At 42.3% G+C, this 18,386-nt stretch overlaps 1 protein-coding gene across 1 annotated transcript in view; it reads left to right on the forward strand.

Annotated features, from left to right (window-relative positions):
• Positions 1 to 17,047, forward strand: part of LOC140731414 (scavenger receptor cysteine-rich domain-containing group B protein) — a 39,314-nt gene extending 22,267 nt beyond the window's left edge. The window contains exons 8-11 of the mRNA XM_073052912.1: positions 259 to 318; positions 5,322 to 5,633; positions 10,499 to 10,588; positions 16,731 to 17,047. Of these exons, the coding sequence (XP_072909013.1) occupies positions 259 to 318; positions 5,322 to 5,633; positions 10,499 to 10,588; positions 16,731 to 17,047 (779 nt within the window). The remainder of the gene's footprint in view (positions 1 to 258; positions 319 to 5,321; positions 5,634 to 10,498; positions 10,589 to 16,730) is intronic.
• Positions 17,048 to 18,386: the final 1,339 nt, after the last annotated feature.

Consider the following 18,386-nt stretch of genomic DNA (forward strand, 5'->3'; position numbering starts at 1 on the left):
CGAAACTTATCAAAGGTTTTCTGAAGATCAGAATCCAATCATTTCTCCAGACAAGATGTGTATTGGCTTGGGTTTGGATTTGATTGTTTCCATCAATTTAACTTGCCACCCAGCTCAAAAGTGCAAACTACATGGTCAATCCGTTCATACCAAGTGTCAGAGAGGAAGTCTGGAAGCTTATTTGAAATGGACACAATAATACCCCAGAGATCACTTCAAGATTCACAACTGACAATCACTCCTTGTATTTGGTTACAGATGTTACAGATCAAACTTTTGAACTGATTACAACCACAAAGCTGACAACACCTCAAAGGGGTAAGATCAATCATTTTTCATTCAAAGAAGTTTCTGTGCTGTTTAATCCAACATATTATGAATTACATGAAATTTGTTGTTTTGGGGCAGCAGTACATTGCAATACACAATAATAAAAGCTGTACATTACAATAAGAAGTAGAAAATAAATTAAATAAGTTGTGCAAAAAGACAGAAAAAAATACTGATGTGGTGTTCATGGATTCATTGCCCATTCTCAAATCTGATGGTGGCGAGGAAGAAGCTGTTCCTGAAACATTGAGTGAGTGTCCTCAGGCTCCTGGACCTCGTTTTTGATGGTAGCAACGAGAACAGGGCAGGTCCTGGGTGATGAGAGTCTTTAATGATGGATGATGCCTCGCTCATTGAAGGTGTCTTCGATGCTGGGGAGGCTAAAACCCATGCTGGCTGCTGGCTGGCTGCATTTATAACATTGTGCAGCTTTGTTTGATCCTGTGCAGTGGCTCCTCCAAAGCAGACGGTGATGCAACCAGTTATAAGGCTGTCCATGGCACATCTGTAGAAATTTGCGAGTGTCTTTGGTGTCATACTCAGCCTCCTCAAGCTCCTAATGAAATATAGCCGACATCTGTCTCCTTGAAATTGCATTAATATGTTAAGGCCCAGTGTAAATCTTCAGAAATGTTGATGCTCATGAATATGAAACTGCTCAGCCTTTACACTGCTCATCCCTCGATGAGGTCTGGTGCATGTTCCCTCGTCTTACTCTTCCTGAAGTCCACAATCAATACTTTTACAGATCTTAAGTGTAAGGTTGTTGCTCCAATGCCACTCAACCAGGTGATCTATCTCCCACCCGCACACCTCCTTATTACCATCTTAAATTCTGTTAACAACAATTGTGTTGTCAGCAAATGTATGGATTGTGTCTGAGCTGTGCTTAGCCACATAGTCATGGGTGTAGAGTGAGAAGAGAAGTGGGCTAAGTACACATTCTGAGGTGTCCAGTGTCGATTGTCTGATTGGAGAAAATGGTTATTTCTGATCCACAAACACTGTGGTCTCACGCTGAGGAAGGCAAGGATCCAGTTGCAGAAGGAGATACAGAGAGCTGTAATCAATGAACACTTGCCTGAATTAGGTATTACTATTGTCCAGGTGATCCAAAGTTGAGTAGAGAGACAGAGAGAATGCTTCTGTTGTAGACCTTGTGGTGGTAGGGAAATTTCAGCAGGTCCAGGTCCTTGCTTATGCAGGAGTAGATTCTGGCTATGACCAACCTCTTGAAGCACTTCATCACAGTAGATATGAGTGCCACTGGGCGATATTCATTGAGGAAGAACACTCTACTCTTCCTGGACTGTCGCCCTTTTGAAGCAGGTGGGAACATCTGACTGCAGCAGTGAGAGATTGAAGATGCCCTTGAACACTCCCGCCAGGAGGTTAGCACAGGTTTTCAGAGCTCTACCATCAGGGCTTGATGCCTTGCAAGGGTTCACCCTCTTAAAAGATGTTCTGATGTTGGCCTTTGAGACAGGGATCACAGGATCACCAGATGCTGCAGGGATTTGCACAGATGTAGTCTTATTTTCCCTTTTAAAGCATGCATGAAAGGTGTAGAACTCATCTGGGAATGAAGCATCACAGCTATTCACAATCTTCAATTTCACTTTGAAGGAAGTAAAGGCCTGCAAATCCTGCCAGAGCTGACATGTATCTGATTCCATCCCTAACTTCAATTGGCATTATATTGTTATTTTAAAATAGCCTTCCATAGGTCATACCTGGACTTGGCTTATAGTTCTGGATTACTGGTCTTGAAAGCCACAGATCTAGCCCTCAGCGGACTATGAATCTCCTGGTTCATCCATGGCTTTTGGTTTGGGTATGCTCAGTATGTTCTCAAAGGCACACACTCATCCACATAAGCCTTGATGAAGCTGATGACGACTGTGATGTACTCATTCAGATGCGAAGATGAATTCCAAAATATTGTCCAGCCAACCAACTCAAAGCAGTCCTGTAGGTGTTCCTCTGCCGCCCTTGAACACTTTACCTTGATCCTTGCCACTAGTGCTGCAGTCTTTAGTCTCTGCCTGCACACTGAGAGTAGAAGAGCAGTCAGGTGATCGGATTTTCCAAAGTATGTGCATGGGATGACACAGTGACTGTTCTTGATGGTTGTACAATAGTGGTCAAGTGTGTTGGCTCCTTGGGTTCTACAGATCATATGTTGCTGGTAGTTGATCAGAGACTTCTTCAAGCTGGTCAGGTTGAAATCCCCCCCAGTAACAGGCAAGGCATTAGGGTGTGCTGTTGTATGATTGCTGGTTATGATGCTCAGCTCCTGACGATAGCCTGAGGTGGAATGCACATCACTACCAGGATGATGGCAGAAAACTCCATTGGCAGATAAAATGGATGACATTTAACCACTAGATGCTCCAGGCTGAGTAGCAGGATTGAGATGGAACTGCCATGTCTGTGCACACAATGAGTTAATCATAAAGTACACTCCATTGCCTCTGACTTTAATAGTCTGAGCTGTCCTGTCTTCGCAGAGAACGGTGAAGCCATCAGGCTGCAGTGCTGCATCCGAAATGATGGAGGATAGCCATGATTCTGTGAAGCAAAGTACACAGCAGTCCCTGATGTCCCTCTGGTACAGCAATCTTCCTCTGAGGTCTTCAGTTTTTCAAAGATGGTAGATTTACCAGAAAGATAGTTGGGAATAGGGGTGGGGAAGGGGTCGGTAAGTCATTGGTACTTGCAGACCAGCATGCCGTCCCCACTTCAGTTTTCTCAAAGACCAGCGTCTGGTGTCCGAGGTTCATCGACTTTGAGTATTGATGGATTTTTTAAACATCTTAACGTGATGCTGCTTAATGAAGTAGCCAAGGCAGTGACTGTGGATTTCAGCTGCAGTGGTCCTGAATGGGAATGTTTGATGATTCCCATCAGAGCTGCATTCAAAGTGCTGCCACTTATCAGTGCCATCTTACTGGAAGCAAGATGATACACAAGGACATAAGAAAACAACCTGCTGTTTCAAAATGTCATGTCTGATCCACTTATTTCACTTTCTGTGGAAAGGAGAACATTATTTTTCCCTAATTCCAGAAGGAAATTGTGCAATGCTTGGGAATATCCATGATCCACTGAAACACTCACCAAATATCTGGTGAGATGATGGTACAGTTGGTTGTAGCGGCCTCTCCGGGTCTAACAAATGGTGCAAATGTTTGTCTTACATGTTCTTCTTGTGCTCACAAGACCCCATTGGACATTGCTAACACAAAATAATGCAGGTCTGGTTCACTGGTGAGACCGGTGGTACGGGAGTTGCGTGGCCTCAGCTTTTGCTTGTATCAGGTCTTCATGTTGTGGCATCGCCTGTTGTGACCACCCAGGGGAGGAGACACCTGAGGTGGGGTGAGTGAGAACAGACATGTGGTGGCGTGCTGGTATCCATGTTAGGTTGGGGGGTTGGCCCCTGCATAAATATTCACACCCTTTAATGTGACACCAAATTATCACTGGTGCAGCCAATTGGTTTTAGAAGTCTCATAATTAAAGTGGAGATCTGTTTTTGGAGACGTGTGCAGTCAAGGTGTTTCGAGTGATCATAGTAAAACTGCACCTGTATCTGGAAGGTCCAACTGCTGGTGAGTGAGTATCCTGGCAAAAACCACATCATGAAGACAAAGAAACACTCCAAGCAACTCTGCAAAAAGGTTATTGAAAAGCACAAGTTAGGAGATGGAAACAAGAAAATTTCCAAGTCACTGAATATCCCTTGGAGTACAGTTAAGTCAATCACCAAGAAATGGAAAGAATATGGCACAGCTGTAAGTCTGCCTAGAGCAGGCTGTCCTCAAAAACTGAGTGGCCATGCAAGAAGTGGACTAGTGAGGAAGGCCACCAAGGACTCTGGAGGAGCTACGAGCTTTAGTGGCTAAGATGGGAGAGGCTGCACATACAACTATTGCCCGGGCGCTTCACCAGTTGCACCTTTATGGGAGAGTGGCAAAGAGAAAGCCACTGTTGAAAAATACTCACATGAAATCTCAGCTAGAGTTTGCCAGAAGGCATATGGAAGGTTCTGAAGTCAGTTGGAAGAAGGATCTATGTCTGATGAAACCAAAATTCAGCTTTTTGGCTATGTTTGGTGTAATCCAAACACTGCACATCATCAAAAATGCACAATCCCTACCGTGAAGCTTTGTTGCATCATGCTGTGGGGATTCTTCACTGCAGCAGGCCCAGGAAGGCTTGTGAGGGTAGAGAGTAAAATGAAGGCAGCAAAATACAGGGAAATCCTGGAGGAAAACCTGATGCAGTCTGCAAGAGATCTGCAACTAGGGAGAAGATTTGTTTTCCAGCAAGAAAATTACCCCAAGCATAAAGCCAAAGCTACACAGAAATGGTTTAAAAACAACAAAGTTAATGTTCTAAAGTGTCAAGTCAGAGTCCAGACCTCAATCCAACTGAGAATTTGTGGCTGGACTTGAAAAGGGCTGTTCACTCACAATCCCCATGCAATCTGACAGAGTTTGAGCAGTTTTGTAAAGAAGAATGGGGAAAAATTGCAGTGTCCAGGTGTGCAAAGCTGATGAAGGCCTATCCTCACAGACTCAAGGTTGTCAAAGGTGCATCTACTAAAAACTAACTTGATGGAGGTGAATTTAGATCACTTTGTAGAGATCTGTTTTCACTTTGATATGAAAGAGTCTTTTTCTGTTGATCAGTGTCAAATAAGCCAAATTAAATCCACTGTGATTCAATACGTAAAAAAATAAAACATGAAAACTTCCAGGGGTTGGGGGTAGTGAATACTTTTTATAGACACTGTACAATTAGGTCCTTTATTTCATTGTCTTGTACCAATATTGAATGAGTTTCAACCCTGATTAATGACTGTATGCCAATGGTTTCAATGTCTCACCTTGCCCTATTCAGATTCCTTGCTGAACGATTTAAAAATAACGAGTGCCACAGAAGTTAAGCCTGAAAGCGTGATAACTGTGTGAATATTTTTCCAGCCAGATCCATTCGTTTGGTGAATGGGAACAACAGCTGTCAAGGCAGAGTGGAAATATTTTACGGCAATAACTGGGGAACTGTGTGCGATGACGACTGGAATATAAAGAACGTGGCGGTCGTTTGCAGGCAGCTGGGATGTGGTAGTGCCATCACGGCTAAGGAGCTTGGCTACTTTGGATATGGGAGTGGGCCAATACTGCTGGACAACGTGAACTGCAAAGGCACCGAGTCCTCCCTGGCTGAATGCTTTAACCTTGGATGGGGAAAACACAACTGCAGGCACCACGAGGATGCAGGTGCTATTTGTGTAGGTAAGGTTAATGTCAACAGTGACTAGCTTTATGCAGAAGGAGATACTCGTGTGTAATATAGTGCTTTCCACTGCCCCACATCAACGTGTTTTACAACCCATGAATTTCACCAGTTGCTATGTTATATCACCTTCAAGAAGTCCACAACTTTGTGGTTCTTTGGAGGCTTGCATGCCTCAATGACCCGGAGAGCTACGTTGGCTGAATTCAGGGTTCTATGCTTTGGCTCTTGGTAAGGTCACCCATGCTAAACAGATCAAAGGTTCAAGGGTTCAGCTCAGGGCTAACGACCCTGACTGGTAACACACAATTGTTCTGAAATCAGCAATGAAGAATCCTAAAGGACCTTCACTGCTGCCTAAATAATGGGCAAAAGAGAAAGAGAGAGAAGTATTATTAGTATACATGGCAGCACAATGAATTGACAGATAATCGGCTATGGCAGTGCTAGAAGAATGTGCTTGACCAGGACACACCATGAGAATGAAAGACTGTGGCCATGGGAAAACATGCCACGAGAATGTTTTTATACATCTGAGTGGAAGAGCCTCACCTTTAATGATCGCTTTTCCCCACAGTGTTTCATTTCATCAATGCTGCTACTAAGATGATGTGGTCAAGTGCACAAGGTTGGGCTTATATTTTCCAGCTTGGGAAAGAGATTGATAGTAGAGAACCAAGATAACGCTACCTTGCCAGTGGAAAACATACCAAATTTTTCATAGACAGTGTTTGAAAGTTAAAGCTGAACCTCACAGACTGAATGGGAAATAGAATCAACAACTTGGTTGTGAAAATTCTTAAAGCTGGGAAGTGAGTGAGTTACCATCAGTCATTGGAGCAGAATTAGACCATTCATCCCATTGAGTCTGCTCTGCCATTCTATTACAGCTAATTTATTAGCCCTGCCAAATATATTCTCATGCCTTCTCCCCATAATCTTTGATGTCCTGACTAATCAAGAGCATGTCATCCTCCGCTTTAAATATACTCAATGACTTGGCCTCCACGGCCATATGAAGCAGTGAATTCCACAAGTAAACTACCCTCTGGCTAAAGAAAACCTTCCTCAACTCTGTTCTAAATGGACATCCCTTTATTCAGAGCTGTGCCCTCTGGTCCTAGAATTCACCACATCCTCTCCTCATTCACTCTATTTAGACCTTCCAATATTCAATAGGTTTCAATAAGATACCCCATTATACTTCTAAATTCCAGTGAGTACAGGTCCAAAGCCATCAAGTGCTCCTCCTATGTTACCCGTTTCATTCGTGGAATCATTCTCGTGAACCTCCTCTGAACAATGCCTTATAAAACCTCAGTATCAGATCTTTGCTCTTATATTCTGGACCTCTCAAAATGAATGCAAACATTGAATTTGCCTTCCTTAGCACTGACTCAGCCTGAAAGTTAAACTTTAGGGAATCCTGGCTGAGAACTCCCAAGTCCCTTTGCAGCTCTGATATTTGAATTCTCTCCCCACTTAGAAGTTTTCAATGCGTTCTACCAAAGTGCATGCCCATACACTTACCTACGCTATCTTCCATCTCCCATATCTTTCTCATTCTCACAATCTGACCCTCTACAGACTACCTGCTTCCTCAACACTACCTGCCCCTCCACCTTTCTTCATTTCATTCACAAACTTAGCCACAAAGCCATCAATTCTATCATCCAGGTAATTGACAAATATCATGAAAAGAAGCAGTCTCAAGACCAAATCCTGCGGAACACCACTAGTACTCGCAATCAACTAGAAAAGGTCCCCTTTATTTCCACTCTTTGCCTTCTGCCAGTTAGCCAATCTTCTAACTATATACATCTTTCCTGTAATACCATGGGCTCTTATCTTGTTAAGTCACCTCATATATGCCACCTTGACAAAGGCCTTCTGAAAATCCAATTAAACAGCATCCACTGACTCTCCTTTGTCTACCCTGCCTGTTATTTCCTCAAAGAATTCCAACAGATTTTGGAAGTGAGATTTCCTCTTAAGGAAACCATGCTGAATATGGCTTACTTTATCATCTGTTTCAAAGTACCCCAAAATCTCATCATTAATAATGGACTCCAACATTTTCCCATCCGCTAACTGGCCTATAATTTCCTTTCTTCTGCCTCGCTCCCTACTTAAAGAGTGGAATGATATTTGCAATTTTCCATTCCTTGGGAACCATTCCAGAATCTGGTGATTTTTCAGAAATCGTTATTAATGCTTCCACTGTCTCTTCAGCTATCCCTTTCAGAACCCTGGGGTGTAATCCATCTGGTCTGGGTGACCTATTTACCTTCAGACCTTCCAGCTTCCCAAGTATCTTTCCCTTAGTAATAGCAACCATTCTCACATCTGCCACTGACACTCTCTTATTTCTGGCATACTGTTAGTGTCTTCTTGAGTAAAGACTGATGCAAAATACTTATTAAGTTCATTTACCATTTCTTTGTTCACATTACTACTACCTCTCAAGCATCATTTTCCAATGGAATGATATCCACTCTCTCTTCTCTTTTTATATATCTAAAAAAACTTTTGATATCCTCTTTTATATTGTTGGTTAGCTTTCCTTTATTATTCATCTTTTCTCTTCTTACTGATTTTTAGTTGCCTTCTGTTGGTTTTTAAAAATCTCCCAATCCTCGAAGTTCCTACTAGTTTTTGCTCTATTATATACCCTCTCTTTTGCTTTTATGCTGTCTTTGATTTCCCTCATCAGCCACAGTTATGTCACCCTCTCTTTAGAATACTTCTTTATCTTTGGGATGTATCTATTCTGCACCTTCCAAATTGCTCCCAGAAATTCAGTCACTGTTCTTCTGCTGTCATCCCTGCCAGTGTCCCCTTCCAATCAACTTTGGCCAGCTCCTCTCTCATGCCTCTGTAATTCCATTTACTCCATTGTAATACTAATACATATGACTTTAGCCTCTCCCTCTCAAACTGCAGCTTGAATTCTATCATCATGATCACTATCTCCTTAGGTTTCCTTTCCCTTAAGCTCCCTAATCAAATCTGGTTCATTACACAGCTCCTAATCCAGAATTGCCTCTCTCCTAGTGGGCACAACCACAAGCTGCTCTAAAAAGCCAATTTATAGGAATTCTACAATTCCCTCTCTTGGGATCCAGGACCAACCTGATTTTCCCAATCTAACTGCATATTGAAATCTCCAAAGACTATCATAACATTTCCCTTTTTGCATGACTTTTCTATCTTCCATTGCAATTTGTATCTCACATCCTGGCCACTGTTCAGAGGCCTGTATATAACTCCCATCAGGGTCTTTTTGCCCTTGCTGTTCCCTACTCTACCCAGAAAGATTCTTCATCTTCTGATCCTATGTCATCTCTTTCTAAGGATTTGATTTTCATTTTTTATCAATTGAGCCACCTACCCTCTCTGCCTACCCGTCTATCCTTACAAAACAATATGTACTCTTGGATGTTAAACTCCCAACTATGATCTCAAGTGATGCCCACAAAGTCATACCTGCCAATCTCTAACTGTGCTACAAGATCATCTACCGTATACTGCGTACATTCAAATATTACATCTTCAGTTCTGTATTCATCACTCTTTTCGATTTTGCTCCCATGTCATCCTACTAGATGCAATTTTTCTCTATCATTTTCCTGTCCTTCTTCAAAGTCTCACTGCATCTACCTGTCTACCCACTGCCCCATCCTCAGCACAATCATCCAGTTCCCACCCTGCTGCCAAATTAGTTTAAACCCTCCCAAACAGCTGTAGTAAACCTGCCCACGGGGAAGAGATCCCAGTGATCCAGAAATCTGAAACCCTGCCCCCTACATGAATTCCTCAGCCATGCATTCATCTGCCAAATCATTCTATACTTACGCTCACTGGCACGTGGCACAGACAGCAATCCTGAAATTACTACCCTAGAGGTCCTGTTTTAAAGCTTTCTACCTAGCTCCCTATACACGCTCTTCGGTGGAACCTCATTTTTCCTACCTACAGTTTGCCATTGGTACCAATATGTTCCACGGCCACATTGATACCAGAGCAGCATCAATGAAGAGAGGGAGATATAACTAAGAAAGAAGAGGGGAAGTGAGCAAGACTGAGATGCAGCCCTATAGAAGGACAGGGAGATTAAATATTCTATAACGTACGGCAGATAATTGCTTTAAAAATCCAGTGCTACTTTGGAGTTAACGAGAACCCTGTTGTCAATATCTGAACAATTGCTGCTAATCAGAGTCTCATTGGGCACAGCCAGATTGGAAGAGCAAGTTGGAGAATGGAAATCACTCACTTCCTGATTCCACTAAGCTCTTCCACCATACACAGAGAGCAACCCACGAATACCCTTCACTTTTTTTAGATGAATTCAGCTTCAACAGAAAGCAAGATGCTTCATAACACTATCTGTAAAAAATAAAATCCACTTGATTGGTAACCCATCCACCGCTCTAAATAATTATTCTCTTGATCCTTACTGCACCTTACATAGCTACGGCGTGGACTGTCTGCATAAGACACTGAAGCAAATCACCTGCAGTTCTTCAACTGCACCTTGTGAGGTCTACCTGTGCGGTAACAGGTAGCAGGTACATAGGAATGCAATCACTTGCAATTTCCTTCTAAGCTTCACACCACCCCAACAAATGTATTTGCTCTTATCAGTTTAACAAATTATAGCATTACTACTGTGAATCCGTTTACAATTAAGACAAGGTTTCCATGCTCAGCATGTGCTCTATTTTTCTGTTGTCTTAGGGTTTCCTTTAAAGAAGCACATGAATGACCAAAGATAGAATTCCCTTTTAATATTCCTGATGAATAAACATAACTTAACAGCACTTAAAGCTAAAATTATGAGTTGCCTTTTCTTGCATTTTAGAATATAAAGCTTCTGAAGCAAGTGGTTCTGGTAAACAAGCACCAGTAATTACCACTACAAGAACAACGGAAGTGTTAAAGGTTGCAGAAGGTGGGTGCCCTATTACTGACGTTAACAAATATTCGGAAGTGTATGCTGTGTAAAATCAGCTTTTGAAATCACGGGGATGTTGTCACCGTTCAGCCTTGATTTCAATAGTGTTGAACATACAGTATCAGCATTGACTGAACTTCTGCTGTTTTTCACCGCATTATTGATATCATATTTCACCATTATTCCTTGGCTGGGTGTCTCTATGGATTATGCTTTTACTCTGCCTGCCACCAGTGTGTGTTGCAGAGCTACTGAAAATCAATATCATAACTGGAAGCCCATCTGTATCTCTTCCTGCATACTTTACATATTTGCACACTGCACGTATCTTAGGGATTCAGGCTGCTGTCCTTCATTCGCTTACCATTAAACCAATTACAAAAGTAAAGCTTTATAATCTTTGTCCATTTTAGCCCATTGTTTGAAATATTAGGAAGTAAGTAGTGGCACTTGAAGCCAATATTTACTCCACGCAATATCAAGAAACAGTTGAAAGCACTGTGAAAGCTATGAGCGCCCAGACAAAATCCTGGCAATGGTCCTGAAGGCTTGTACTCCAGAACTTGCTGCACCACTAGCCAAGCTGTTCCAGTACAGCTACAACACCAGTGTCTACCTGGAAATGTGGAAAATTACCCAGGTATGTCCTGTACACAAGAAACAGGTCAAATCCAACCCAGTCAATTACCGCCCTATTAGCCTACTCTCAATCATCAGCAAAATAATGGAAGGGGTCATCAGCAGTGCTATCATGCAGCATTGGCTGGTATGACTATCATCTAGTAGCCCTCACATCTACGATAATGAACTGCTTTGAGAGGTTGGTTAAGGCTAGAATCAACTCCTGCCTCCACAAGGACCTGGACCCACTGCAATTTGTCTGACACCACAATAGGTCTACAGCAGCTGCAATCTCAATGGCTCTTCACGTGGCCTTAGATCTCCTGGACAATACATACAAATATGTCAGGATGCTGTTCATTGACTATAGCTCAGTGTTTAACACCGTTAATCCTACAGTCCTCGGTCGCTGTATCTCCCTCTGCAACTGGATCCTCGATTTCCTAACCAGAAGACCATAATCTATGCAGATTGGTAATAACATCTCCTCCTCACTGACGATCAGCACCAGCGCACCCCAGGGATGAGTGCTTAGCCCACTGCTCTACTCTCTCTACACCCATAACTGTGTGCCTAATAGCTCAAGTTCCATCTATAAATTTGTTGATGATACAACCACTGTTGGCAGAATCTCAGATGGAGACGAGGGCATTCAGGAGTGAGATATACCAGCTAGTTGAGTGGTGTCAGCAACGACCTTGCACTCGACATCAGTAAGACCAAGGGTCTGACCGTGGACTTCAGGTAAGATGAGGGAATACAAATCGTCCTTATAGAGGGATCAGTTGAGGGAGTGAGCAATTTCAAGTTCCTAGGTGTCAATATCTCTGAGGATCTAACCTGGTCCCGACATATCAATGCAGCTGTAAAGAAGGCAAGATGGTGGCTACATTTCATTAGGAGTTTGAGGAAATTTGGTTTGTCACCTAAAACTGTCAAAAACTTCTACAGATGTACCGTGGAGAGCATTTCAACAGGATGTATCACTGTCTTGTATGGGGGGGCGGATGGGGGGTGCTACTGCATATGATAGAAAGAAGCTAGAAAAAAGTTGAAAAATCAGTCAGCTCCATCATGGGTACTAGCCTCTGTAGTATTCTTGGTATCTTCAAGGAATGGTGCGTCAGAAAGGCAGTATCCATTATTAAAGACCTCCATCACCCAGGGCATACCCTCTTATTGCTACCGTACGGAAGGAGGTACAGAATTCTGAAAGGATCCACTCAACCATTCAGGAACAGTTTTTGTCCTTCTGTCATCCAATTTCTAAATGGACATTAAATCCATGAATACTACCTCACTTTTTAAAAATTAATTCTGTATTTGCACAATTTTTAACTTAACTATTATATATCTATTTACTGTAACTGATTTATTTACTTTTTCTATATTAATCATACATTGCATTGTACTGCAGCCACTAGGGTAATAAATTTCACGACATGTGCTGGTGATAATAAACCTGTTTCTGATTCAGATGTGATGGTGTATCTCAGCAGGGCCAGGTAATTCATTACAAGAGAGGAGCAAGGAGTTTTTAAAAGCCAAAAGATAGTCAGAAAGCCCCATTATAGTCACTGATTGCCCTTCATGGTATTTTGTTCTTTCACCTGTCTCTACACTCCACGTGCACATAGCGGGTTATCTGACTGGTGTTGGGTGCATGGGCATCGCTAAGTCAGTTGTGAAACTGCTGCTGTATTCTTCATGGAATTCATCCTGGTCCATTAGCACCAGTACCTCCCGATTTACAAACATTAGATTTGCAAATTGACTCTATAATCTCATAGATAGTTTGGACAATATCTTTGATTTACAAATTTTTGCTACAACAAAGTGTGCCATTAGCACACACTGTACCCAAAATACCAAAAATGCATTTGCCCAAAACTTATCAATTTGCAATGTTTTGCATAACGAAGTAGAAGCAGGCCATAGCAGTTGAATATTTCAGATCATTTAGCTGAATGTGAAATGGTGAATGAGGCTCTGGAATGAGGGGTTAACATTCTCAAACAATACAGTCCCTGCTCTCTTAGCATTGAGAGAAGCCTTGTTGAGATCCTTGTATCACAGCATTAAGCTGAGATCTCTGATCAAAATGAACACTCCACAAAGCCCAGTGGTCAACTAGCGATCCTGTCTCCAGGCCAATGTAGTCAGTTTTCCCTCTCTCCATAAAAATCTAAGCCCATGGGGAAGGACTCACTGATTCACAGTTAACTTACAGAAGCTGATCTGCACATGAACTTCTGGAGGCCGCACAGTCACATGTCAATAAAGTAATGCAGCAACTTGTTTAAAGGCTCCAGTTTCCCACTGGAGTCCTCATCGCAGTGCTGAATTCATGAGGGGTACAATTTTCAGGGGTGAATATTTTTGAGGAAATCAGTTTGGTACCAGAAGTTCCACTCATGCATTGAACACAATTATTCATAGGATATGGAAATAGTGGGGCATGTGGGTGCGCAGTAGAACAGTGAAACACACATGTGGCTTTAGACCACCTGGATAACACAAACACCTATGTCAGGATGCTGTTTAATACTGTTATTCCCACAATCCTGATTGAGAAGTTGCACAGCCTGGGCCTCTATGCCTCCCTCTGCAGTTGGATCCTCGACTTCCTAACCAGAAGACCACAATCTGTGTGGATTGGTGATAACATCTCCTCTTCGCTGACAATCAGCACTGGTGCACCATAGGGGTGTGTGCTTAGCCCACTGCTCTACTCTCTATATACCCATGATTGTGTGGCTAGGCATAGCTCAAATACCATATATGAATTCGCTGATGATACAACCATTCATGGTAGAATCTAAGGTGGTGACGAGAGGGCGTACAGGAGTGAGATATGCCAACTAGTGGAATGGTGTCACAGCAACAACCTGGCACTCAATGTCAGTAAGACAAAAGAGCTGATTGTGGTCTTCTGGAAGGGTAAGATGAAGGAATACATACCAATCCTCATAGAGGGATCAGAAATGGAGAGAATGAGCAGCTTCAAGTTCCTGGATGTCAAGATCTCTGAGGATCTAACCTGGTCCCAACAGGTCGATGCAGTTATAAAGAAGGCAAGACAGCAGCTCTACTTCATTAGGAGCTTGAAGAGATATGGTATGTCAACAATACACTCAAAAACTTCTATAGTTGTACTGCGGAGAGCATTCTGACAGGCTGCATCACTGTCTGGTATGGAGTGGCTACTGCACAGGACCGAAAGAAGCTGCAGAAGGTTGTAAATCTAGTCAGCTCCATCTTGGGTACTAGCCTACAAAGTACCCAGGACATCTTCAGGGAGCGGATTCTCAGAAAGGCAGCGTCCATTATTAAAAACCTCCAGCACCCACAGCATGCCCTTTTCTCACTGTTACCATCAGGTAGGAGGTACAGAAGCCTGAAGACACGCACTCAGTGATTCAGGAACAGCTTCTTCCCCTCTGCCCTCCATTTCCTAAAGGGACATTGAACCCTTGGACACTACCTCACTTTTTTAATATATAGTATTTCTGATTTTTTGCACAATTTTTAATCTATTCAATATATGTATACTGCAATTGGTTTAATTATTTATTATTATTATTTTATTTGTGTTTTTATTCTTCTATATTATGTATTGCATTGTACTGCTGTTGCTAAGTTAACAAATTTCACAACACATGCCAGTGATAATAAACCTAATTCTGATTCTGACTTCTCTGTCTTTCAAAACTTCTCCAAAAGGACAGCATAAACTTTTTTTGCTTACGTGCATAAGGGTTAAATGCATTCCGATTGCCTCCTGTTGAGATGAAGATGCATTAAACAAGGCTACCTTTTTTAGATGATATTATTTGTTTGTTATGTGCTATGTCGTGTGACATAGGTGATCAAGGCTTTTCCATAACCGTGATTGTTCTTGGCAAATACTTCTACAGAAGTGGATCGCCATTGCCTTCTTCTGGGCAGTGTTTCCACAAGACAGATGACCCCAGCCATTATCAATACTCTTCCGAGATTGTCCGTCTGGCATTACTGGTCACATGACCAGGATTTGTGATATGCACCAGCTGCTCATCCGGCCATCCATCACCCACATTCATGGCTTCACGTGACCCTGATCGGGGAGGCTAAGCAGGTGCTACATCTTGCCCAAGGGTGACTTGCAGGCAAGCAGAGGGAAGGAGTGCCTTACACATCCTTTGGTAGGGATGTATCTCCACCCCAGCACCCTTTAGATGATACAACTGGTCTTAAAAATCAGTGGGTTCAATGTCATCTGAAAGTAAAGCCACTTCTATTTATGTGAATCATAGTCATCAAATCACATAATGATGATGATATCTGCTTCAGCATAGACTCAGCAGGCATTGATCATTACTAACTCTCAAACCCAAGTTTGTTGCAAAGGATCACTTTGCAATGAAATTCTGCTGCTAAATGATTTATGTCAGTTCATAGGAGTGGGATGAATACATTCAAAGTCAGTACTTATAAAGTACTTATCTCTGTGTGTTATAAGTATGTTCTTGTCTGGATCCCAACCTTTCATTATGTAGCAAAAGCTCCAAGAAAGCTGTGATTCAATGCAAATCCATCAGGGCATTTCATTGTCTCCATGTTGAAAAGCAATATGTAAGTAAAAAAAAAAGAACACAACGGGTTAATGGAAGTGTAACAACAAATCTGTTTCCTTAATTGCCTTGTGACCACCTTGGAGGTGGGCTTCAATGGCCTGACACAATGACATCATTTCCCTCCATGCCTCTACAAGTGCCCTGTCTTCTATAATCCAGACCACGGTGCAACTGTATCAATCTCCAGCGCAGTGGCCGGGGGGGGGATAACCAGCTCCCACTCCCCCCAATCTTCCATCGGTCAGCTCAGTCTGAGCAGCGTGAAGTGTCCACCCCCAGGGCATATCTGGGGAGCTTCTGAGGAAGAAGGATGAGATATTTGAGTGGCATCTCTGCTTCCATAGGAGAGCAATCTACTCTAGGAGACCATGTCCTGAAGGAGAGTATTTTGCTGACATCATCATCAGTCCTTTCCAGGAAACAGCTAAGTGTCGATGTGTAGCACCTCCTTGTTCTCAGAGAAGGTCAGCATGCTCCCAGGTGAATCTCAATGTCAAACGAGGACAATGAGCGCTTTATTGAATTTATTTTTTTTCCCCAGATGTAGCAAAATATGCATATATTCATGAGGAGGATTCATGTGAAGGCTGTGGCTTTGCTGCAGTGGCATTTTTCCCCAACCTTTCATCGCAAATTTAATTTCATATTTATTTTACAAATGCAGCATTTTCATAGAATTTATGGAAATTATTGATGCAAAAGCTGGGCTCTGCAAAGCTGGTGCAAATTGATTGCATTTTGTGGGAATTACAATTAATTATGTACATTTTCCTTTCCACAAATGGTGTGCAGATTTAACTAGATATTAATTTCATGGTGCGGTGTGAGCCCTGTCTCCTGTACGGGTACAGAGTCACCTCTCGGTGTCATCTGATCTGACCTTTCTTTCTGTTGTCCTATAGAGTCGCAGATCCGACTTGTGAACGGACGTCACCGATGCGAGGGACGGGTGGAAATCTTCCTGAGGTCACAGTGGGGGACGGTTTGCGATGATGCCTGGGACTTAAGGGCTGCTAAAGTGGTCTGTAGACAGCTTGGCTGTGGCAATGCTCTGGCTGCTAAAGTGGAAGCCTATTTTGGGCAGGGCACCGGCATCATTCACCTTGACAACTTAAAGTGCAGTGGGCATGAGAGTTTGCTTGTCCAGTGCTCACACATCGGCTGGGATGTCCACAACTGCGACCACAGGGAAGATGCCAGTGTGATGTGCACTCTATGAACATTCCCATTGCAAGTGCCTGCCTTTAGCTGTTGGGAAGGGGGCACACTGAATATATGTAAATCTATAAATGTGTAAATAATTCAAAACTACCAAACCAAAAGTTCCAAATAATGTGCACTTTATATCTTTCAATTATTATCTCCTGTCACAGATTTACTTCCCAAATTTATGAAAAGTAACTATTTGCTTCCCCTGCGCATGCTGATGGGGAAAGAACAATTGAGGGATGCCCATACTGTTTCTGAAGGGGATGAGGAAAGGACATAACCATTGGCATACTTGCTTCATTTCCGTCTGAATAAAATGACATGTAATTAGTTAACTCTGGAAGGAAAAAATTAGTAGACTGATTCTGGAAATCTGGAACTCTGTCACACATAAAGATTGGTAGATTCAAAATTTCAGAACTGAGATACCAATCAGATTTGATAAGGCAGGGATGTTGAAGCTCAGGAGGTTGATTGGATTTAACGTACATATCATCCAGGATCTAAGTGAAAGGTAGGATTGACTTGACTAAGTGAAAGGTAGGATTGTCTCCTGCTGTTCATATATTATTATCAAAATACATATGTGTCACCATATTCAACTCAGAGATCCATTTTCCAGTGGCATTCTCAGCAAATCTATAGAATATTGCTGTTACAGGATCAACGAAAGATCAACCAGGGGGCAGAAGACAACAAATTGTGTAAATACAAATATAAATCAATCGCAATAAATAATAGAACATGAGATAACAAGATAAAGAGTCCTTAAAGTGAGATTATTGGTTGTGGAAACATCTGAATGGATGAGTAAATGAGTGTAGTTATCCCCTTTTGTTCAAGAACCTGATGTTTGTAGGGTAGCAATTGTTCTTGAACCTGGTGGTGCGAGTCCTGAGGCTCTTGTGCCCTGTTGTGTTCCTGAATTAAGGAGTATCTTGTCTGGCAGCAAGTATCTATTGTCAGCTGCCATTGTTGAAAATCAAAACAAGAACTGTGAATGCTGGAAATCTGAACTAAAAACAGGAAATTCTAGAAACACTCGGCATCTCTAGAGAGAGGAACACAATTAACATTTCAGGTGGAAGAGGAAGTGAAGAGACTTCAACCCAAAATGTTCACTCTGCGGCTTTCTCCACAGATGATACTTGACCCAATGGATGTTTTGTTTACTGTATTTGGTTGAGGCCTTCAGCTCTGATACTGCATCATGAGCCAATCATGCAGACCAAGTGAACAGTCGCAACAAGAAAGGGCAAGAAACTCATCAGAACTACCGAAGTATAAATATAGAAAAACTAATAACATGGGAGGAGGGTGTCATCAGCTAAAATTAGCTAGCATTTTAC

Source organism: Hemitrygon akajei, chromosome 8, assembly GCF_048418815.1.
Source record: "Hemitrygon akajei chromosome 8, sHemAka1.3, whole genome shotgun sequence".
Lineage (NCBI taxonomy): Eukaryota > Metazoa > Chordata > Chondrichthyes > Myliobatiformes > Dasyatidae > Hemitrygon > Hemitrygon akajei.